At 50.8% G+C, this 25613-nt stretch overlaps 1 protein-coding gene across 18 annotated transcripts in view; it reads right to left on the bottom strand.

Annotated features, from left to right (window-relative positions):
- Evi5 (ecotropic viral integration site 5) overlaps positions 1 to 25613 on the bottom strand; it is a 317622-nt gene that overhangs the window by 116905 nt on the left and 175104 nt on the right. For 17 of the 18 annotated variants that reach the window (XM_069315230.1, XM_069315218.1, XM_069315219.1 and 14 more), the window contains one exon: positions 11019 to 11093. The exons of the other annotated variant lie outside the window; for it this stretch is intronic. In XM_069315230.1, coding sequence (XP_069171331.1) covers positions 11019 to 11093 — 75 coding nt within the window. The remainder of the gene's footprint in view (positions 1 to 11018; positions 11094 to 25613) is intronic. 18 annotated transcript variants of the gene reach the window in all.

Genomic DNA, 25613 nt, shown 5'->3' with positions numbered 1-25613 from the left:
GTTTCTGCCCGAAACACTTTGCGTAATAGTGGCTTTAGGCATTGTATGTACTAGCTCTATCTATAAAGCCAACAAACTTTGTAAAATCTCTTTATGTATGTACCTTTACCTAAATAAAAATTATTATTATTATTATTATTATTATTATTATAGAGACTGATTTAAGGCGATTTGACATCTGCGCGAGTTTGTGCTATTTAGCTTTACATTTTCTATGTCCTGAAATAATACGCGGGATGAGAGAAAACGGAGAAGTGGGTGGGGGAGACTCGCCACATTGTGACCAAACTCATCACCACCGCCACCAACCACGACACAACAGACTTTCCTGTGAAATGTTTTGCGTGTCTCTGGAAAGGGCAGAGTAAAGTGCCTATTTAGTTTATTTTACGATGGTGACAGGTATCCAGGTTTAGATTTTCTCAAGCGGAGAAAATACACTATCGGCACCTCCCTTTGTGCCAGTTAACTCTTGCCAATTTAACTTTAAAGCCCAACTTTTTTCTTATACAACATAAACTTGGCTATTTTCACTGGCTTAAGTATTTATTTATTTATGTTTATTTATGCATGTGTGTGTGTGCGCGTGTGTGTGCGCCCGTGCGTATGTGTGTGTGTATGTGTGTGTGTGTGTGTGTGTGTGTGTGTGTGTGTGTGTGTGTGTGTGTGTGTGTGTGTGTGTGTGTGTGTGTGTGTGTGTGTGTTTCCATAATTTCGGACCATATTCAGGAAGGGAAATATCAGAGGAAAGCGCCAAGCCATTACGACTATATAGCACTTGGAAGGGGTCTGGATAAAGATTTGAGATGGGGGGAGGGGGAGAGAAGGAATGGTGCCCAACCATGGAGGATCGGGGGATTGAACGCCAACCTGCATGAAGCGAGACCGTCGCTCTACCGTCCAGCCCAAGTAACATCACTAGCCTAACACAATAGGTCTACTCCAATGACCCGAAATAGCCCTAGAAAATTCTACACAACACTCCCAAATACGCGAAGACATATTAACCCAAACGAAGAAACTCTTTGAGAAGTGAAGGGCAGCTTTATCTGGCGACAAAGAACAGTGGTAATCACATCCGAACTTCCACCATCTTCTTATTCCCTAAAACGAACCCTGGACCATTGGTTGGTGGCACTCACAGCTGCGACAGACGAGGCCAGAACCAGCTGCTGGCCAGAGGGGAGAGGAGCATGGGAGTGAGAGGAGTATGGGAGTGGAGGGAGCATGGGAGAAAGTAAGGGGAAGGAGAAGTGACTCGGGGCGTCCAGGAGAGCGCAGAGTTAAAATGGAGAGAGCGAGAGCAGCTGGAAGAGAGGAAAAACAGGTTTAGGGTGAACCCAGAGGGGAGAGGTCAGTTCATTAGGCGTCGAGGGGGAGTAGTGGAGTGAATTAGAGAAAAAAAAGGTATAAATGAGATTACGTGACCCCCGGGGATGGGGGCGTGGGGTCTTGTTTCCCCATGTAGGGGTAGAGGGGGAGGGGGGGGGAGTAGGGGGAGGGAGAGTGTAGAGGTGGGGGAGAGATTAGAGGGGGGAGACTGTAGAGGGGGGAGATTATAGAGGGGGGAGATTATAGAGGGGGGAGATTATAGAGGGGGGAGAGATTATAGAGGGGGGAGAGATTATAGAGGGGGGAGAGATTATAGAGGGGGAGAGATTATAGAGGGGGGAGAGATTATAGAGGGGGGAGATTATAGAGGGGGGAGATTATAGAGGGGGGAGATTATAGAGGGGAGGAGTGTGTAGTGGGGGAACCTGTAGAGGGGGAAAGAGTGTAGAGGGGGAAAGAGTGTAGAGGGGGAAAGAGTGTAGAGGGGGAAAGAGTGTAGAGGGGGAAAGAGTGTAGAGGGGGAAAGAGTGTAGAGGGGAAAGAGTGTAGAGGTGGGAACCTGTAGAGGGGGAAAGAGTGGGGGGAGAGACAATAGAGGGGGGAGTGTGTAGAGGGGGAAAGAGTGTAGAGAGGGAAGAGACAATAGAGGGGAAGGAGTGTAGAGGGGGAGGAGTGTAGAGGTGGGGGGGGGGGGAGTCAAGAGGGGGGGGGGGGGGTAGGGGGGAGAGTTGGGTGTTGCTGGCAACCCGTCCTCGACTCAAGTCCATTCCATCCAGCGCTCGACCCCACAGACGCAGTCATCAATTATAACATTCTGGTCATTCAAAACGGGAATTTTCTCAAATATAAATTAATATAATATATTAGCATATTGTGCATATATAGGCATAGGTTAGGTTAGGTGTTTAGGTTCTGTTGGCGATTATTTGTATTTGTAGTACGTGGGTGAAGCATTTATAGCGTTGTGGTTCGAACAAAATTCGTCAGTGAAACACTTGTTCCGAATATGTTCGAACGTCAGCAGTTGTGAGCCGTGTGTAAACCGCTTTTCATTCATAAACAGGGGGTTTGGCGGGTGCATGGAATCACTTTTGGATCTTTGTTTGGAGGACGGGCTGGCATTTATAGCGTTGTGGTTCGAACAAAATTCGTCAGTGAAGCAATTGTTCCGGAAGTGTTCGAACGAAATCAGTTGTGAGTAAACCGTTTTTCATTCATAAACAGGGGGTTTGGCGGGTGGATGGAATCACTTTTGGGTCTTTGGAGGATGGGCTGTGCTGGCAGGGGTGCCAGGGCCAAACAGCGCCGACAACTATAACAAAGTTAAACCGTCTAACGGTCCTAACATAATAAACACAAGTCATTTCACTCTCAACGACAAATTTAGTTTCGTTCATTTGTAATCTTGCAAAAAATGTTGCCAGAGGCGAGACACTTTCTCCCGTTCCCTTGTTGAGAAACAAGTTACCGTCACTCCAGGGCCACTTGCACAACTTAAGACCTGCCAAGATTCAGAGTCACTATGATACTTTTAATACACGTCTCCCGACAAAGCAGATTAATCCAAGGTATTAATCCTCCAGAGACGCACGAAGGACTCTTCCTACCAAATCATATCTCAAAAAGTTTCCTCCTAATTTGCATACAATCATCACTCCAAAAGGCAACTTCATCACATTTCCTCGCCAGTAGGATTATTGCCCGTCCACAGGACCCAGCCCTGGCAAATGAAAAACTATGTGTAAACTTTTAATGGATGCAGAAGAAACTTCTCTCAGGCACACATGGAAGAAAACTTGAGTGAACTGGGCGTGTTGAGAGTTTCTTGTGAGTCCTCACAAAGTCCGTCCTGGCGTGGAACGGTGACTATCCCACTGTTTCCATGACTGTGTGGAGAGAAGTGGGTTAAGGGGAAAGGGGGTTGAAAGGGAACGGCTTAGAAACACTTTTAAGGGGGGTAGACAAGGGCCTAGAAACGTGAGAGAGGGGAAGTCTCACGCGGGGAGCAGATAGAAATGTGTAATTGGGTCAAGTTAAGATAGGAGCTGGGAGAGGTGTCAAGTTGGGGGGGGGTGATGGGAAAGGGGGTTCAAGTTAGGGGGGGGTGATGGGAAAGGGGGTTCAAGTTAGGGGGGGTGATGGGAAAGGGGGTTCAAGTTAGGGGGGGGGGTGATGGGAAAGGGGGTTCAAGTTAGGGGGGGGTGATGGGAAAGGGGGTTCAAGTTAGGGGGAGGGAGAGATGGGAGAGCAGAAAGGTGCTTTCCGGGAGAGGTGGGAGTAGATGGAAAGACTAGAGTGTAGAGGGAGGGAGGGAGGGAGGGAGGGAGGGAGAGCATCCGGAGCGCCTACCTGCCGTCTTATCTGTGTTAATATTGGATGCTGCGTCCCGCCAGACACGGATGCTATCTCCAGGCTGGCCGCGGGCCACACACATGTGGCCACCCTCGCACGCACGCACGCACACCCCCTCAGCTCATACAACCTACATCTTATAAGACATTAAACGAGTCCCTTGATAAATGAACCAGGAAACTCTCAAAGTTTGAGGGGGTAGGAAGGAGAGAGGGGGGGGTGGAAAGACGAGGACAAGGGGGGGGGGGTGGAAAGACGAGGACAAGGGGGGGGGGAGGACAATATAAAGGATAACAAAAAGTAAAAAATACAAAGGAGAAATTAAACTGTTTACCGTGGTAGACAGGTTGGGAGCTTTTGCTTGCTGGATTATATTCTTGCTATTGTGGGGTGGGGAAGGGAAGGGAAGGGAAGGGAAGGGAAGGGAAGGGAAGGGAAGGGAAGGGAGGCTATTGCCTCAGGCTCGCTCCCCTAACCACCACCACTTTATCCAACCCGTCCTTCGACCAAGTCCATTCTATCCAGCGGTCGACCCCAATGATGCATTCATCAATCGGTCCGTCCTGCAAACAAAGACCCCAAAGTCCATTCCATGCACCCGCCAAACCCCCTGTTTTTGAACGAAAACGGTTTACACACGACTCACAACTGATGACGTCCGAACACTTTCGGAACAAGTGCTTCACTGACGACCTTTGTTCGAACCACAACGCTGCAAATGCTTCACCCACGTACTACAAATACAAATAATACAGAACCTAAACATCTAACCTATGCCTAAATATGCACAGTATTCCAATATATAATAATATTTCTTTATATTTGAGAAAAGTTCTCTTTTTAATGAACAAAATGTTAAAACTGAGGAATGCGTCTTTGGGGTCGACCGCTGGATAGAATGGACTTTATCTGAGAACGGGTTGCATCAATTTTAACATTCTGTTCGTTCAAAACAGAACTTTTCTCAAATATAAAATTATTAATATATATTATCATATTGTGCATACTTAGGCACGGGTTAGGTTAGGTGTTTAGGTTCTGTTGGCGATTATTTGTATTTGTAGTACGTGGGTGAAGCATTTACAGCGTTGTGGTTCGAACTAGTGAAGCACTTGTTCCGAAAGTGTTCGAACGTCATCAGTTGTGAGTCGTGTGTAAACCGTTTTTTCATTCATAAACAGGGGGTTTGGCGGGTGGATGGAATGGACTTTGGGGTCTTTGTTTGGAGGACGGGCTGTTTTATCCCACTAAACCCATCCCCCAACGACTAAACCAGGACCATCCTCCTCAACGACTGATCCAGAAACCCTAACGACCGAACCAGTAAACTTCCTCAACCACCGAACCAGGACCCTCCCCTTCCCCCCCCCACCTCCAAACGACCGACCCAGACCCCATGACCAAATGAAGAAAGTAAATTGTTTGGAGAAAACATCCACCAAGTTCAGGGTTAAAATTTAATACACTTAGCACGTATAAAAGGACATAGCATGCAGTGGGCTCTTGTGCGTGCGTGCGTGTGTGTGTGTGTGTGTGTGTGTGTGTGTGTGTGTGTGTGTGTGTGTGTGTGTGTGTGTGTGTGTGTGTGTGTGTACTCACCTAGTTGTGTTTGCGGGGGTTGAGCTCTGGCTCTTTGGTCCCGCCTTTGGTCTGGCTCTTTTGGTCCTGTGTGTGTGTGTGTGTGTGTGTGTGTGTGTGTGTGTGTGTGTGTGTGTGTGTGTGTGTGTGTGTGTGTGGTGTTTTTACTGCCCAGGACGCAGAGTTGTGCTCCGAGGAAGGGGGAGGGGAGGGGGTAGGTGGGGAGGGAGAGGAAGAGTTGAGAGGGGGGGGGACGGTGGAATTGCGGAAGATTGGATGAAGACGGGGGAGGAGGAGCTGCCAGAAGCAATAGATGTCTCAGGAAAACGTTATCACACTTTCTCTGGCCATTAAGCAATTACCGAGGTTGTGATAACGGCGATGGGACACCATTACCACTATCAACACCACCAGTACCACCACCACCACTATCACCACCACCACCACCACCACCAGTACCACCACCACCACCACCACCACCACCAGTACCACCATCACCACCACCACTAGTACCACCATTACCACCACCACCACCACCACTAGTACCACCATTACCACCACCACCACCACCAGTACCACCACCACCATCTTCCTAAATTAACCAGCAGTGCTCACATTCAGAAAAATGAAGTGGAGCCCGTCCCAGGAGCTGAACTCTGTTCCTTGTGTAGCGCCACGCACTCCTTGCTTACACTCTACTCCTACACTATACACCGTCATACACTATACACCGTCCTACACTATAAACCAGATGTCTTTTATCTAGCATTATATACTCCTCTCTTCCACACACACACACACTCCTGCCTGATTGTAGAATGTCCCATATTGACTGACTTTCGCTCTCCTGGGCTGAGGTATGCTGAACTCTGTAACTACTATACGAGTACTGGAACACTTGATATATTGGACTTGTACCCAAGATTGGCCATGTAATGTATCAATTATACAATGTATGTATGTGGTGTAACTACATAACCTGAGCTTGTAGAAACATCTTAATTACCTTCAGTAGTAAAGTGCTTAATAACACACTAGTTTCTCTATCGGCGATCTCACCCTGTCAGAGTAGGAGTGAAATTTGCGTGTGTGTGTGTGTGTGTGTGTGTGTATATATGTATGTATATATATAATGTGTATGTACGTGTATAAAGTATATGTGGAAGCTGATCACAATTACATTTCACCTTTGTAAATGCACATTAATGACACTATGTAAAAAAAAACACATTAACACTTTATATAGGGCAGACGTAAATCTGTGCATCTATGTATTTACGTATGTAGGTTAGCTTAGCATTTTAAAAGCACTACAATCACCTTCTGTGGTCGAGTGTTCAATAAATCCCTTGAACTATATGTTTAACACATCTCTCACCCTGTCCATGGAGGACAGAAGAAAACGTATATATGCTGGTTAGCATTGTAAATGTCTGGCCACGTCTGTAGTAGAAAATAATAATAATTAAATAAATAAATAAATAAATATTAAATAAATAATAATAAACTCGTGAAACTCTACGGCAGCGTCCTGCCTCATTTAACTACCCGTCTTGACAAACAAGCCCCAATCTACGATAGATCGCGAGCGACACGGAACACGCCCGCGACACGGCCGGAAACAAAGGGACACGCCGCAGTGATACCAGAACCGTTCAGCACAATATCGAAAGTTTCCATAATAAGACTCATGAACAGTACTCTGATGGTCGCCGGCTTTGTCAACACAGCCCAAGTTATCCTCTTTAATAAGCAGCTTTGCTGTGGGACTTTTCCTGCGGCGTGTGTGTGGCGCGTCCGGGGACAGCAAGCCCGCGTGTGGACAGGTCTCGTGGCCGCCTTCCCGCCTCACTTTTCTCTCTCTTTCACCTTTGTTGGTCATGTACTCACTTTCCACACACTGCATCTTGGCCAGGACCTCCTGGAGAATCCCACAGTCCAGTTCCGTTGCAAATGCACATTTCCTTGTGTTGTTACTGGAGCATTATTGCGTATGAGGGCGTGAGCGCGCGCGCGCTGGTGTATTTGATGAACCCGTAACCCCCCCCCCCGGTCCGGTCCACCAATACACCCCCCCGGTCCGGTCCACCAATACACCCCCCCGGTCCGGTCCACCAATACACCCCCCCCCGGTCCGGTCCACCAATACACCCCCCCGGTTCGGTCCACCAATACACCCCCCCCGGTCCGGTCCACCAATACACCCCCCCGGTCCGGTCCACCAATACACGAGCAGTAAATAAAGCCACTGCCACCGCTGCCACAATTCTGGGTGGCATTAGTGTGGTTATGCCGGTCACGAACCACCAGCCCCGTCCCAGTCCCCCCCCCCCCTGCACCATCAGCCTCCGGTTCTGTGAGTCCGGTAATTGCCGCCACTACACGGGCTAAATATTAAATTGGGCCACAGTTGCACAAACCGGGCCCCCCACGACCACGCAAACCGGGCCCTCTACAGCCCCACAAACCGGGCCCTCTACAGCCCCACAAACCGGGCCCTCTACAGCCCCACAAACCGGGCCCTCTACAGCCCCACAAACCGGGCCCTCTACAGCCCCACAAACCGGGCCCTCTACAGCCCCACAAACCGGGCCCTCTACAGCCCCACAAACCGGGCCCTCTACAGCCCCACAAACCGGGCCCTCTACAGCCCCACAAACCGGGCCCTCTACAGCCCCACAAACCGGGCCCTCTACAGCCCCACAAACCGGGCCCTCTACAGCCCCACAAACCGGGCCCTCTACAGCCCCACAAACCGGGCCCTCTACAGCCCCACAAACCGGGCCCTCTACAGCTCCACAAACCGGGCCCTCTACAGCCCCACAAACCGGGCCCTCTACAGCCCCACAAACCGGGCCCTCTACAGCCCCACAAACCGGGCCTCTACAGCCCCACAAACCTGGGGGGGGGGGGACCGGTTTAGGCAGCACCTGGTCCTATTTCGACCTGAATGTAACGCATTACTTTATATTCACTTGCTACAGTGATGGAGAGATCAGTCTAACTTTAACCTGTGTTCAAACTAATCACTATTGCCACGTGCTCAGTTCGGTGTGTGTAAACATGTAATCTGTACTGTGCACCATCAATTTAGAGTCCCCCCCCCCCTTCCTCTGCCAATTTAGACGACCCCCCCTCCCCCTCTGTGTGTGTGTGCGTGTGTGTGCGCGTGTGCGTGTGCGTGTGCGTGTGTGTGTGTGTGTGTGTGTGTGTGTGTGTGTGTGTGTGTGTGTGTGTGTGTGTGTGTGTGTGTCTCTCTCTCTCTCCCCCACCCCAAAAATGTTCCTAACTCTAATTTACATATTATTACTGCCATTTACAGCACAATAATTGTTATATACGAACTAACACCATATATATATATGTCACAGTCCAACCAATTAGCACATTAATGTACACCACTTCATCTTCGACACCAGTACATTTTTTACAACTTCCAACACGCCCATTTCCAGTCAACGTACAAAATGTTCCGCACTTGCGCCAACATTTCATCCAGTTTCAAGAGGAATTTCCGACCAATTTGCTCCCAATCGCCAATATTTTCCAGGGAACACGTTTGGCTGTGACTGGCCGAGTGTGGACGACTGCACTTTACATATTGGAGTCCAGGGTAATTAAGAGCCTACCTGTAACACACTCCCCAGGTGCTGGGGTGACGGGGGAGGGCATTGATCTCTCCCTCGTCTCTACAGAGGTCAGGTGGGTGGGTGGTGGTGGTGGTGGTAGTAGGTCAGGTGTGTGGTGGTAGTAGGTCAGGTGGGTGGTGGTAGTAGGTCAGGTGTGTGGTGGTGGTAGTAGGTCAGGTGTGTGGGTGGTGGTGGTAGTGGTGGTAGGTCAGGGTGTGTGGGTGGTGGTAGTAGGTCAGGTGTGTGGGTGGTGGTGGTGGTAGTGGTGGTAGGTCAGGGTGTGTGGTGGTGGTGGTAGGTCAGGGTGTGTGGGTGGTGGTGGTAGGTCAGGGTGTGTGGGTGGTGGTGGTAGGTCAGGGTGTGTGGGTGGTGGTGGTAGGTCAGGGTGTGTGGGTGGTGGTGGTAGGTCAGGGTGTGTGGGTGGTGGTGGTAGGTCAGGGTGTGTGGGTGGTGGTGGTAGGTCAGGGTGTGTGGGTGGTGGTGGTAGGTCAGGGTGTGTGGGTGGTGGTAGTAGGTCAGGTGTGTGTCAGGGATGATCTGGTGGAGTGAGGGAGAGAGAGAGAGACAGACAGAAGACCGCGGGGGTCGATACCATGTCTGATGCCCCGGCCACCACCACCACCACCTGTTTCAGCCATGAACCATCACCACCACTACCTTTAGTGTTAATGGCACTGCTACCAGCCATAGGCAGGCTCACCAGCCACACAGAATAAACTATCATTCTGCTTCTCATTTCTCCCCCAACAACACTATATCTAGCCACGTCTCCCCTCCCACAATAACCTCCCCCACCACCACTCCTCTTCCCCACCACCTTCCCTGATCACCACCAGACTGCTCCATTATGTCTGGGGCATCTCGCCTCCTCTTACACACTCATCACTTAGCGTTATTAGTGGTGCTATTTCCTCCGTCCAGTCCTTACCCCGCCTCCCCACACCCCCACACAGTGGCAGCACACCGTTCCCTCCCCTATAGGTTACCCTACCTTGAGGTGATTTCGGGGTTTAGCGACCCCGCGGCCCGGTCGTCGACCAGGTCACACGTCACCAACTACCACCCCACAAACCCCCCGACACCACTGACCACACACCACTAACCCCCACTAATATCTTAATTACTGACGATCCCCGGTTAATAGCCATAACTAACCATACGGCCCTACCACTAACCGGGACCAGTGCCCCCTCCCTGCCTGTAGTAGCCTCGCGTACCAGTACCCCAGTACCAGTACCCAGGACCAGTACTAGCATGATCTTGTACTCACCGAGACGGGCCACACTTCCCAACCGTCGCTCAACTTACCTGCAAAGGGAAACATTAAACATTAACACAGACTCCCACAGAATACATGTATAAAGTATATTTATTCTAGTATAATCAAAGGCTTCCTTTCATAATATATGTATACGTGTGTGGATATACAAGGAAGTACTCACTTCACAGGAACGGGAATGGGTATACAGGGAAAGTGTTCATTCACAGGAACGGCTGGGGTTATAGGAACGGAATGTACTTACTGTACCTGCTTGGCAAAGTGGTACGCAGTTCGAAGGAGGGAATCTGTGTTAGCTTTTAATTAGCGCTAAGTTACCCCCCCAGAAAGAAAATGTGAATGTTGGCGCGAGAATGGGTACACTGATGGAAGTGGAGTAGGCAGCGAGCGATTTTGTGCAAATATAAATGTTGAGAAAAGTAATTGAAATTGCCTAAAGGTGTGCGTGAGGTGGAGAGGGGGGGCGGGGAGAGGGGGGGGGCAAGGGGGTGCGAGGAGGAGGGGGGGTGGGCCAGAGGTGTCAGTTTACCTCCAAACATAGGACACTGACCACGCCCTCCCCCCACGCCTACACGCCACGCCCTCTCACTTCATTTCACTCTCTCAATGTTTATCTTCCCCATACACCTGACACACTATTGCGTGTGCGCGCGCACGCACACACGCAACACCCCCCACCACACACACACACACACACACACACACACACACACCTCAAGACCAGCTATCCACGTATATACAAGTTTCATTATATTCATGAATAAACAACAAGAGTGTGTATATAAGCAGCAAGTATAGGAGCACATTAAGAGTGCAGCCACACACCTGCTGCTGCTCAAGACACTTACTTTTTCTTAACAAAGCTACGAGAGACGCGACTACCCCCAAGGCTCGGCTGTGCCTCACACGACCACGCTCCCCGTCTACGGAAGAAAGACACAGATGTGGTAAAGAAGTCACTATTGTAACTATATTGAGGGGAGGAAACGCTCACTAATGGGGGAGGGTACAGTCGCTAATGGGGGGAGGGTACACTCGCTAATGGGGGGAGGGTACAGTCGCTAATGGGGGGTGGGTACAGTCGCTAATGGGGGGTGGGTACAGTCGCTAATGGGGGGGAGGGTACAGTCACTAATGGGGGGAGGGTACACTCGCTAATGGGGGGAGGGTACAGTCACTAATGGGGGAGGGTACAGTCGCTAATGGGGTCAGTCAGTCATGTACGGTTGGACCTAACAAGCCAAGATCGTCAACTCTCACTATTTAACCTTACATATTCACCGTTCAGGCACTCGGTATGACTACATATATGTAAACACACACACATACACTCTAAGAAGAGTTAGGGAGGGGGAACATGATCACCACCTACAAGATTATCAAAATTGAAAGGGTAGATAGAGATAAACTATTCAACACCAAGGGGAACACGCACTCGGGGACATGGGTGGAAATTGAGTGTGCTCAAATTAGCCATAGACACGTAGGAAAAAATTTGTTTGGTGTTAGTAGTTGAGAACTGGAATGCTTTTGGCAGTGATGTGGTGGAGGCTGACTCCATACACAGTTTCAAGTGTGTATGGAGTCACAAGGCTAGTGCGTGTGTGTAAAAGAAAAAAAATACCATTAGTTAGTAACAGTCGATTGATTGACAGTTTAGAGACGGGCCGAAAGAGCAGAGCTCATCCCCCGCAAGCACAACTAGGTGAACACACACACACACACACACACACACACACACACACACACGCACACACACACGCACACACACACGCACACACGCACACACACTAAAATGTCTAAGTCTGGTCACTTCTCACTCTTGCATCCTACACTTCCAGCCTATTACATTCCAAGTTACATTGATATCCTCAATATATAACCAATCCACTTTCTTACTCTTTAATCCAACATTTTTAGCCAATCAAATCACGCTGTTTCTAATTGCGTTGGTATTCAAGCCGCGGCCGCTGACCAATCACCACCATCCCTGTAAGCAGGGAACCTGACACAAGAGTCATTACGAGTTAACGAGACCCAATACTGACAATAGGGCCCCCCGCCCACAGCCCACGCCCACAGACCCCCCCCCCCCCGCCCACCACCCACAGCCCCCACCCCCCGCCCACACCCCTACATGCTCCTCGTGGCTTAATAATGTCAGACACTGAACGCACCTAACGGCCTCCAGTCCAATTTTCTGCCCTCGCCTTTTTATTTATCATTTCCACTATTGTAGTGGTGAAAGGAATATGATGTTTTTGTACCCCCTTCGGTGGGCGTGCGGGTGGGCGTGCGGGTGGGTGGGGGCGTGCGTGCGGGTGGGGGCGTGGGTGGGCGTTGGTGATCAGGAGACCTTGGAACGTGTATACTAGGCTGAAGAGGAGCTGCGAACCCCGACCCCAGAGGCAGGAGAGCCGATATTAAACACAGCATCGTGACCTGCATCCATAGTTGTTAACGTGATCCAAGAATGGTTTATCACCCGCCAACCACACGCCCACGCCAGCCACGCCCACGCCAGCCACGCCCACACCAGCCACACTGCAGTGAAGAAAATGCACCACCACCCCCCATCCACCACCAAAACCACAACCCCCCACCACCTGCCACCAACATCCTCCATCTACCACTACCACCCCCGATCCACCACCTGCCACCACCACAACCACTCCCCCCCCCGTCCACCACCTGCCACCACCACTACCACCATCCCCCATCTACCATCACTACTACCACAACCCCCATCCACCACCTGCCACCACCACCCTATCATCCACTAGACACCACCCCCCATCCTCCACCAGGCACCACTACTACCACCCCCCATCCACCACCACCCCCCATCCACCACCACCACTACCATCCACCACCACCACCCCCCATCCACCACCAGCCACCACCACTACCACCATCCCCCATCTACCATCACTACTACCACAACCCCCATCCACCACCTGCCACCACCACCCCATCATCCACTAGAAACCACCCCCCATCCTTCACCAGGCACCACTACTACCACCCCCCATCCACCACCACCACTACCATCCACCACCACCACCCCCCATCCACCACTACCCCCCACCCCCCCCTCCCCGCCGGCTCTAACTGTAACAGCAGCAGACAATACAAACAATTACATTAATGTTTCACGAGAATAAAACCATCCAACATTTTAGGCAAATTGGCAAATAAAAAATAAAAAAAACAATTACAAAAGTTGAACATAAATTCCGAGAATGTATAACTATTGCATGAACAAAAACGAAATAATTATATTAAAGAGTCCCTTTAACACAGCCCGCGGGGGGGGGGGTGCCCTGAGGGGAGGTGCCCTGAGGGGGGTGCCCTGAGGGGGGTGCCCTGAGGGGGGTGTGCCCTGAGGGGGGTGCCCTGAGGGGGGTGCCCTGAGGGGGGGTGCCCTGAGGGGGGTGCCCTGAGGGGGGGTGCCCTGAGGGGGGGTGCCCTGAGGGGGGTGCCCTGAGGGGAGGTGCCCTGAGGGGGGGTGCCCTGAGGGGGGGTGCCCTGAGGGGAGGTGCCCTGAGGGGGGGTGCCCTGAGGGGGGTGCCCTGAGGGGAGGTGCCCTGAGGAGGAGGAGTTCTGAAGGCCCGGGGGGGGGGGAGGTGGGGGTGAGGCAGGGGTTTGAGGTAAAAATGTGGGGGGGGGGGAGGGAGGCAACGATGGTTAAGGTTTACCTGTGGCGAATGTCGAGAGTTGTGTTCCTTGAACAGCCCAGTCACAGGGCCAGACTTTACCAGCGGTCTCACCCCCCCCCCCCCAAGATTAACAACCACAACAAGCCTCGTCTCACACTTCCGGCAATAATATCCAATTGCCTCTTGAAACAAAGTCGTCATGTTGTGAGACAAGTCCCAAGATGTTATCTTAGTTTTGTAACGACTCCTTGTTAGACGGTAAGAGGGGGGGGGAGGTTAGATAGAAAGGGGGGGGGGGTAGATGGGGGGGGGTAGGGTACGACGTCAGGAGGACTGAGGACGAGAGCACTAACCAATCCCCCTCCATCCATCTATCCATGACAGCCACCCGGCCTCCGAGCCAAAGCTCCACATTCAGGGAAATGCTTTCCAGTGAGCAGCAGAGAGGTGCAGACAACGCAGCCGCCGCACCGCAGAGACAAGAGGTATGTAGCCCCAGGGTGACGCAGACGGGTGCACCAGCACCGCTCCTGTGCCACGCAAGTCCACTACGGGTTCACCATAGCCCGTGCTACTTGAAACTTGTTCCGAGTACACAGAAGTGAGGGCCAAGTGCAACAGAACCCTGGGGGTGGGGTGGGGTGGGGTGGGGGGGGGGGGAGCTGCAGAACAGCAAGCTACCACTATAAAACCCACTCAAGAAGATCAAGGTCTGCTCTTCAAGCACTTTCAAGCTTCTGCAAGATCGACAGCAACCATCTTACAATAGCAATTATCAATACGCTAATCACTGCACAGTTTAGTGGGTTTAGAACCTTTGTGTATGGATACCGTCTCACGTACGTACATCCCGTCATAATGACACAGACATTACACCCAAGAGTGCAACAAGGATAATGTTGACTGACCCACAATTAACCTCTTATATTGTTCCAAACACCGATTTCTAAGAAATGACCGACTCCCAAAAGGCCTGAAAGCACCAGTATTAAAAAGCTATGATTTAATCCGGTGGAGCCGTTATGAGGGTTCGAACCTATGTGGTGGATGTTCCCACGCACACGGTTCTAGCGACTAGGCCACGCCATGGTAATAAGGATTGCAACCTCGAATTCTACTGAACACACAAGGGTTTCCCGAGGCTTCTATTGTTGCAAATACAGGATTTTCACACAATCCCTCCCCCTATGCTCTCTGGAGCTGTCATCTAGGATTTGTTCTACCTCTGATGCTCCTTTTTTAAATTTAACGGTAACGGTGTAGCTACCCGCGGCGGGTGGCCCCCCCTCACCGCTACCCGCCGCGAGTGGCCCCCCCACACCGCTTCCCGCCGCGGGTGGCTACAGGTGAGAAACCTCCCAATCCCGAGCGCTCCAGATACAGATACCGCGAGCAGGGAACTAGGTACCTGCAGCGCTTTATTACCTCTCGTGTTCTTGACGATATCCTCCTAACGCACCAACACTGGCCCGCGCAGGCTACTGATCACGTGACCCCGCACGACCAACCGTCCTGGGAGATGCAGCGACTCTTACCGTCACGTAGTTAGTAGTTCTTGACGCGCGCTGTGTCCCTTCATGTAGTCTACGATAATCTACGATAGCAACATCAATACAGCTGTAACTTAATGATAAAGGGGGGGGGGCTGGGTGGATAGGGAAGGGGGGGGACGTCCCACAGGCTGTGCGACAGACTGAGGGACCCAGGCACCGCTGTGCGACAGACCAATACACAGGTTAGCGCCAGAGAGACAATATACTGTGTTTACTGCAAGATGCTACGGTGATGGACCAATTGACAGAGTTATGACCCCTTCCTCCCCCCCCCCTCCCCCTCCCCCAGCCTGCTGCCATTCTCCGCTTGGCACTGTGCCATTTCTCGGAACCTGGTGGGGACAGAAGACAAGTTGTGGCACCCTGGCATTCTCGGAGTAACGGCCCTAAATGGGAATGAGACACTGGTATGTACCTGTGCCTCAGAGGAGCAGCTTGGCACTCCTGGAGTGACAAGCCGCTCACACAGCTCTAAACATACCGCAATATACAATACACTAACCAAAATAATAGAGCCCAGGACCTCGGGGACGAAGCGGTAAGCTAAGAGGCGGAAAATAGCACCCTCTCATAATATACCGATTACGGTGAATCTTGAGAAATATATCCGGATATTTTCCAAGCTTTAGACAGCTTGGCACAAACCTTCACTTTCAAACCTTCCATCTTTATTTTTTTTACATCTATATTTTCTCTAAAATTATTTATTTGATCCTCTGATTCATCTGTTGTGAATGCCCCCCCCCCTCCCAGCGCCAAAAAGGAAATACACTGTCATACTGCAATGGACACGAGGAAGGAAGGAATTATCAAGGGAAGATGCCAAGCCATTACGACTTGGAAGGGGGTCAGGACAATGGACACCAGGATCCCGTTACTCTTAAAATTCACGACTCGACTGAACGCTTTCCTCAGTGTTGTGTTACAAGCCTCGCAGACTCTGGCTCACTGTTGTCAATTAGTTCCCTCTCTATCTCGTAGCAATTCAAGTTCTTTGCAGTGCCACTTGCAGCATCTCAAATTGCAATAAACTCGTTTGTTCGCAAGCAACATTATAAGCCCACTTGGTCATTATTAGCTTGTATACGAGTGCCCCAAGTCCAGCGCCATCTATAGCTCTTCTGTGATTTATTCGCCTCAGAATTGGTCAAGAGCTGGGCACTCGCTCTTAAAAGAGAGTGAGAAGATACTTCACTTCTTTGATTCTTCAGTTCGCATTTCTTCCTATCTCTCTCCACGTGTGTTCATAACCACATATATACAACAATACATAGGTTCAAATACCATTCCGGCCTTGTCGCCCATAACTACCGCCCGCAATAGGCCTATACACGTCGCCTCCCCCACAGCCTACACTCACCCTAGGCCTACCTTGAGTACCACACCACTTCCATCTATATAAAAATACAATGATCAATACACTGCAATTAATCCCAGTGTACAATACATTGGGAAACATTAAGGCAAGCTGGTATAGGGAATTATGGGAAAATCGCCAAACCATTACGACTATATAGCACTTGGAAGGGGTTAGGATAAGGATTTGGGATGGGACTGAAGGGAAAGGAATGGTGCCAAACACTTGGACGGTCGGGGATTGAACGCTGACCTGCATGAGGCAAGACCATCGCTCTACCGTCCACCCCAAGTGTTTAGACAGACAAACTGGGGGAGAGAGAGTAGCAGGGGACGGGGAAAGTGTTGAAGTTAAGCTAGACAAGATGAGTCAGGTATGGGGGGAGCAAGCATGAAACACCCGACTAGAGTAAAGAGGGGCGCACTGACATAGGTGTCCGAGGGGAGCGGCGCCCCCCACCTCAGGGTAAATCTGAACTGTCTCGACTGGAACACAAAGACCTCCAGCTGGGCGACGCATTTTTTTTGGGGGGGGGGCGTGGGGGGGTGGGGGAGAGAGAGAGGGGGAGATGGGGAGTAAAGATGAGAGAGATGTATACAGATGATGGAAAGTTGTAGAAATGATGAATATAGTGAGACTGATGACGGGAGATGTCCGCCTGTTGCCGTGGGAGACGCAGCATCACCGCCCCATCAACTCCCACACGGAGACAAGCACCTGCCAGTGTTCTTGCATAATCCCATACAAATAAAAATCCCCCCAGATAATGGCACCGTGTTTCGGCGAGATAATGAAGCATTTAGTATTGCCAAGACCTGATGAGATGCCGTCAGTCGAGCCGGATGGCGTCAGTCGAGCCGGATGGCGTCAGTCGAGCCAGATGGCGTCAGTCGAGCCAGATGGCGTCAGTCGAGCCGGATGGCGTCAGTGTATCCTCACGAGGTAACCGAGTCGCTTCCCGAGGAGAGCCCCACTTAGTTCGCAAGAGTCAGCCTCGCACGCCAATGTTGCATTCCGTAATGGGGAGCTTCGTGGTGCGCGCGCATCCAGCACGAGAGGGGGGGGCTGACACCCCTCCTCCCTACCCTCACCCCTACCACGAATGGGAGCATTCAGAGGTTGTGTCTAGAATGATTATTACACAGATTCTTTCCCGTGTTTTCCTTCACCTGCTTAGCTGGTCCACGACCAGACCCCCGCCTCTTATCTGCTACCATCTCTCCCACCACTACTACTACTACTAGTAGTACTACCACCACCTACCACTCCCTCTCTGGCGCTGTCTCCTCTCACCACACTCACAGTTACCCTCGCCACCCCTCCCTGGATGTTACTCTTGCTCTCAATGTTAAGAAAATAGGTTTATCAGCCGGCGGCCAGTTGTATTCACCTAGTTGTGTTTGCGGGGGTTGAGCTTTGCTCTTTCGGCCCACCTCTCAACTGTCAATCAACTGTTTACTAACTACTACCAGATTCACCAGATTAGCTACTACCTAACTACTCTCAGATTCTACCAGAGTTGTGTCAGGACGTCTGTGATGCCTCTCCTTGTTCTCCACACACACACACACACACACACACACACACACACACACACACACACACACACACACACACACACACACACACACACACACACACACCTCCACAGTCAGTCAGTCAGTCTCCTGCAGCCACGGCTGTGTAGGGCAAGGAGGGAGGTAGGGCGCAGGGAGGGAGAGGGACACAGGGAGAAATGCATCAATACTGTCTGAGCAGAGATCCCTCAAATAAAAGAGCAAACAATGCACCGGAAAGTGTACGAAGAGGTGGTCTTGGCTGACCTCCAACCCGGGCCAGGGCGGGACCTCCAACCTGGGCCAGGGCGGGACCTCCAACCTGGGCCAGGGCGGGCCAACAGCCTACAAGCCACGCCACAATAGGAGTACACGTCGCTACGGTAATAACAAGCTTCAGAAAAAAATGGAAGAAAATAAGAGTGTACTCTAGATAAGCCAGAAGCTATATCCACTATAGTAGACTCTACACCCAGACTGTCCGGACCGTGGCCGCCCAACCGTCACCACCTTCAAGAGGGGCCACCCTTGGCCCCGTAACTCTAGTGATGTTTTGGAAAGGCAACAGTCCGGGGAGTGACGATGGGCAGAGGGGGAAGGGGGGTATTAGGGTAAGTGACAGGGGGGGCCAGAAGGAAGGCAAAGGGAGGGTAGGAAAGCGTGCAGGAAAGAACATGTTTCAAACTTTATGAAGCACTGGCCGTCGTAGAGGAGGAAAACACGACACTTTGCGAGAATAGCATCACCCAGGGAGCCGCCAGTTGAAGGAACCGTCAACACACAAGTCTCCAGCCACTGAGGTTTCTCAGGTCCTTCCCTAGAAGTGATCTAGTCCTTAACCCTGGATGCCTGCCAGTTGTTTCACCAGCTCCTGCTACTGCTGCTGCTGCTGCTGCTGCTGCTGCTACTGCTGCTGCTCCTCCTGCTGCTGCTGCTGCTGCTGCTGCTGCTGCTACTGCTGCTGCTACTGCTGCTGCTACTGCTGCTGCTGCTGCTGCTGCTGCTGCTGCTGCTGCTGCTCCTGCTGCTGCTGCTGCTGCTGCTGCTGCTGCTGCTGCTCCTGCTGCTGCTGCTGCTGCTGCTGCTGCTGCTGCTGCTACTGCTGCTCCTGCTGCTGCTGCTGCTCCTGCTGCTGCTGCTGCTGCTGGGAACCTCTGCATCCAAACCTACTTTTGTACAACTGGATCCAAACCCCCCATTTTACAGAACTGGGTCCAGAGCCGGTCGGCCTAGCGGACAGCACGCTGGACTTGTGATCCTCTGCATCCAAACCTACTTTTGTACAACTGGATCCAAACCCCTATTTTACAGAACTGGGTCCAGAGCCGGTCGGCCTAGCGGACAGCACGCTGGACTTGTGATCCTGGGTTCGATCCCAGGCGCCGGCGAGAAACAATGGGCAGAATTTCTTTCAGCCTATGCCCATGTTACCTAACAGTAAAATAGGTACCTGGGTGTTAGTCAGATGTCACGGGCTGTTTCCTGGGGGTGGAGGCCTGGTCGCGGACCGGGCCGCGGGGACACTAAAAAGCCCTGAAGTCATCTCGAGATAACCCCATTTTACGGAACTAGAATGCCTTCCAGACTCTAAAGTAATCGACAATTGAGTTTGAGAAAATGTATGGAGTAATAGACGGACCAACAACACTACGCCAGAGCCACGTCCCAAAGCTTTCAAAACTATAAATGTAAAAGTTCATAAAATTTTGTTAAACCCTACACGAAAGGCTTCCGATCCAAGAGTTCGAAGTTTGAACACAATTCTCAGGGGAACTTTAAGGAGAGGGTTTTAAGACGTTTAAGACGCATTCTGGGTCTCGAGAACCCTCATCTTCCTCCCTCAGCCAGGAATCTTGAAGCCCGACACACCGATCCCATTCAACAGCACCTTCCAGGTTCCCTCTGGTTACCACTACCCCCACCAACTTTATCCATCTATCCTACATCCCTCCCTCAATCCACTTCTCCGTCCTTCCTCACCCCTCCTGTTAGTCGTCCTCTATCCATACATTCACCTTCCTCCCTTCCTTTCCTGTCTTAACGAGGCAACTGTTCGTGTCAGTAATATCAAGTTACCCAAGTTAGTTCATCTCCTCCAGCTGTGGCGTTTTGCTGTTATCACAGGTTATCACACGTTATCAATCCCCAGGACATGTTCCTAGTAAATTATGGCAGGAGGGATAGATGGAATGGTAGGGGTGGAGAAGGGGGGGGGTTGTTATAGGTAGAAAGGTCAAAACAGCATAATAGTAGACAATACAAAGTCTTACCCCAGTAACATTTATAGATGGGATCTACTCGGCAGCATACTCTACCGAACATTGAGAACATACTTCAGACACTTCTATGAACAGGCGTTTAGAACACTGTACACATACGGGAGACCAATCCTTGAGTATGCAGCCCCCCCATCATTCGGTCTCCACCTTACGCCACGCTTAAAGCAGCACGAAAATGACCGAGAATGGAGCACTAAGCTAAGGTCAGGGAATAACGAGGATGGAGAGAAGAAAATGTTCGCCAGCGAAGCAGAGAGATGAGGAGAAAATGCTGTAGCGCTATAGTAAGATAATTACACGAGCGTCTGACCAGCAGGCGGTAGAAGCAATTACCATTCACGACGAACAAAGCTGCGAAGCAGAGAATTTCATAACGAGAGCCATCGCATGAAGACTACCAGCTGCTCGAGAGGCGGGGTCCGAGGGCTGAAACTTGGGATCGTGTTGATAGAAATGTGTGAGGAGGTACACAGACAATGAACAAGTCCACAAGGGCCGTGATGAGGATTCGAACCTATCGCGCAATTGTGATTTCTGTGTGTAGTGTAAGGCACACAGGCATATCCCGTCTTCCTGTGCAACCCGTTCTCGCACTTGCTTATAGTCAATATTGGCTTATTAATGAGTACATATGTGACATACTAATTTATTGTGAATATTTTAGTTTACCTTGAAAAGCTTAATAGAAAACACCGACCTAACCTAACCTTCTTAGTATGTTAAGATAAGCATCTTATTGCTTCTTAATTACAATTATTACTTAAGCTATACCTATATTGATATTACAGTTTTATACAAAATAATAAAACAAAACCAAAATATTTAAATAAATTGTAAAGTAACTCAGAATATTGTCAAATATTGTATAAAATCTTTATGGTTTAATAAAACTGAAAAAGACATTTCTAATATGAAAAGTGGCGTTTAGCGAATCAAAAGGAAGTGCTTGTACCTTAAAAACAAAATATAACTTGACATATACCACATATGTACTTATTAATCAGCCAAATAGTGACTTCAAGCAATAAGTCATATATGTACTGTCTTGTGCGAGAGCGGGTTGTCCTGCTCCACCTCCCCATCAACCCCGGGGGGGGCGGCGGCGTCTAGCAAGTTTGTGAGGAAAACTTTAGTTTGGACATGATTCGGCGGCCTGCACCACGGCTTGGCCCAGCACGCCCCCTCCAGGGTGGTGGCCACACTGCCCCCCCCCTCCAGGGTGGTGGCCACACTGCCCCCCCCCCTCCAGGGTGGTGGCCACACTGCCCCCTCCAGGGTGGTGGCCACACTGCCCCCTCCTCCAGGGTGGTGGCCACACTGCCCCCTCCTCCAGGGTGGTGGCCACACTGCCCCCCCCCCTCCAGGGTGGTGGCCACACTGCCCCCTCCTCCAGGGTGGTGGCCACACTGCCCCCCCCCCCCTCCAGGGTGGTGGCCACACTGCCCCCTCCTCCAGCGTGGTGGCCACACTGGCCCCCCCCCCCTCCAGGGTGGTGGCCACACTGCCCCCTCCTCCAGGGTGGTGGCCACACTAGGCCACTTCTCTCATCCCTTCCTTTCTCTCTAACCCCATTTTAGTACGAGAGACAGAGAGACACAGACAGAGTGCGTCAGTCAAGTCAGTCCATCTCCTCCATGTTACAACAACAGGGGCAGCAATAATATTAGAAGGAGACTTCACTTGTGTCAGCGAGGCTGCCAATCAGCCAGGTCGGACCCGTGGCATAAACTGCCAACTACACCCACACCAAATTTCCATTTTCCAGCAAAATTCGCGGAAACGTCAACATCATTGATTCGCTCCCAGTATTACGTTCGCCAGACGCCATTTCACTAATCCATCTCGACAGCACTGATAAAATTAATCCATTCCACCATAAAAAATATTATTACTCGGTATTTCCTTTCATCAGAGCTCTCTGCAACATGGCCTTAGGAAGCGGTGAAAAGTTGTTGGTGCTCAGTCATGACGGACGAGCACATTGCTCCGTCTGCAATGACTGGTTCCCCTACCACCGCCCGCCACACCCACAACTTGTCACCATTATCAAAACTCACCATCAAAATAATATACACTTTGAGCTTTCACTCGACACCAGCCCCCAACCTGACCAGGAAGACGTGAATTTGTTTACTGGGTTTCTGAAGCTCTTTGCCGCGTCTTTGGAAAATAATAGTAATATTTATAGTTGTTTTAATTACTATTATTGAAAATCATTGAGGCACTGAAAGGGGCTTGAACCTGCGTTCTGGCGAGTCCCAGACACCTCGGCCTCAAAATGCCTCAAAATGATTTTCAAAGATATATCACGCCATTGTGATTTATTTATAATTATTATTATTATTATTAATCTATGCAGGCGATGAGTCACAATAACGTGGCTGAAGTATGTTGACCAGACCACACACTAGAAATTGAAGGGACGACGACGTTTCGGTCCGTCCTGGACCGAAACATTCTCAATCGACTTGAGAATGGTCCAGGACGGACCGAAACGTCGTCGTCCCTTCAATTTCTAGTGTGTGGTCTGGTCAACATTATCAATCTATGTTGGCCAGCACCGCTAAGCTAACAAAGTTATTTAACCTTAAAAATAAAAATACAATTTCTAGCGATATAGAACACTGGCCAAAACTATATTTACAAAAGCAACAAATGAATTGATAAGGACAGTAACACTAAGTGTAATATTACCTGAAATCTATTAGATTTTATTGTATTGTAAATACAATAGTGTAAAGCCAATGAATTAGCCTTCCACACATGTACCTCTGGACAACGTAGCCAGTTCCGCCACACCACACAAACACGGATCATGTTTAAGTAACAGGAAGCTCCGATAAATACCGGGCCGGTCCTCCCGCCGGTAAAGGCTTCCAATACTCTCCCGCCTCGGCCTCCAGCCACTGGAAGCCCTGGAAAAAATCCAGTTGCAGACCCCGTGAAGCCGCGCTCCCCACACCCACACTGTGTCGACCAGCAACGTCAGTAATACCTCCGGGTCCTATATATATACATATATATACATATTCCTTCATTATATGGGAATAATCGGTGCAGATTTTACGCACCTTAAATAAGAAACAAGGAAAAGCTAAAGTAATACATATAGAGTTTCTAAACAAAAAAAGAGCGAAAGGGAGAAAATTGGCGCGGAGGAAAATAAATTATTCCCGCGCCTGCTGAGCGCCTGGCCCCCTGGCGGTGGCCCAAGCAACAACTTCAGTAAACAAACTCCACCAAAAGTCTCGCCGATAACTACGGGTTTGGGGAAAATTTCTTATCTGTCTCTGTTTCCAATTCCAGGCTAAATAAAAAAAGACATTCAATGCATAAAATGAATGATTAAATTCGTTAATGTATCACGCAAAATGGGTCCTGGAAAGGAGGGGGGGGGGGGTTGATACATGGGGGTGGGGGAGGAGGATACAGAGAGGAATAGGGAAGGGAAATTACCCCCCCCCCTTCCCAACCTCCCTCCAAATACACTACAAAATAATTCGATGTAAACACTTTAGTAATTTGTTAATTAGGGTAGCCATGGCCGCCCTAATATGAAGGCTGGTGTTTTCATTAGCACTGCTTTTTGTAATATTGTGGGCGTTGTTGCGGTGCCCCGCGGGGCCCCCTGACACTGTAGCCAGGCAGGGCGGTGCCCCGCGGCCCCCCCCCCCTGACACTGTAGCCAGGCAGGACGGAGCACAGTGCGGAGACACTGTGCACCGTATCTCTTATCAAGTTCAGGATAGCATTGTCAACCCCAAACTGCTATTATTGTCTTATGGAGAACTAAGTACCACGAGCACCACGTACCCCCCCCCCCCCGACCCCCCCCCCCAACCCTCACACTACACCTTCACAGGCACTGGAGGCTGAGTGGGCAGCACGCTGGATACGTAATCCTGTGGTCTTCTGTTCGATTCCCGGCGTCGGCGAGGAAACAATGGGCAGAATTTCTTTCATCCTGATGCCTCCTGGTACCTTGCAGTAAATAGGTACCTGGGAGTTAGCTGTTACGGGCTGCTTCCTCTTTGTGTGTGTATGGGAGGGGGGGGGGAATTGATTAGTAGATAGTAACAGTTGATTGATTGACAGTTGAGAGGCGGGCCGAAAGAGCAGAGCTCAACCCCCGCAAGCACAACTAGGTGAATACACCCCCCCCAACCCCCAAACCCCATATACTCCCAGCAGCTACACCACCTCTTCCCCCTCCCCCCCCCCGCTCTACCCCACCGATATAAGAAGAAAAAGTGTGAATGTGTCTGCGTGCCATTAAAGGATTTACATATCTCAATCATCTTCACACTTTTTCCCCGCCTTATCATGATGAGCAGCGGGGGAGGGGGGGGGGAAAGGGGGCCCTGGGGAGGAGGGGGGGAGGCCGGGGCCTATGAGGGGGGAGGGGAGGGGGTGAGGTCTTCACCTGAGGCAGGTTTCTCAATTACCTCATTTGCTAACCTGCACAATTTCCGGTGAAGGTGTAACCGTCTTTCCCAGCACTAAGGGGCTCTTCTACCCCTCCCCCCCTCTCACACTTCCTGCCCCCAGGACCCCTCCACTTCCTGCCCCGCCCACCCCCCCTCCTCCGAAACTTTCTTCCCTCCAGCGACATTGTACTCACCTAGTTGTGCTTGCGCGGGTTGATCTTTGGCTCTTTGGTCCCGCCTCTCAACCGTCAATCAACTGACGTACAGGTTCCCGAGGCTACTGGGCTCAGTAGATTAGATTCCCGAGCCCTTCTGGGCTCTACTGTGTGCCCTTCTGTCCTCCCGTTATCTTGAGGTTATCTTGAGATGATTTCGGGGCTTTTAGTGTCCCCGCGGCCCGGTCCTCGACCAGGCCTCCATCCCCAGGAAACAGCCCGTGACAGCAGACAGGACATCAGCGGACAGGACCCAGGTACCTATTTTACTGCTAGGTAACAGGGGCATAGGGTGAAAGAAACTCTGCCCATTGTTTCTCGCCGGCGCCTGGGATCGAACCCAGGACCACAGGATCACAAGTCCAGCGTGCTGTCCGCTCGGCCGACCGACTCCCGA

This window comes from Procambarus clarkii, chromosome 81 (genome assembly GCF_040958095.1).
Source record: "Procambarus clarkii isolate CNS0578487 chromosome 81, FALCON_Pclarkii_2.0, whole genome shotgun sequence".
Lineage (NCBI taxonomy): Eukaryota > Metazoa > Arthropoda > Malacostraca > Decapoda > Cambaridae > Procambarus > Procambarus clarkii.
This window is presented reverse-complemented; position numbering and strand designations above follow the sequence as displayed.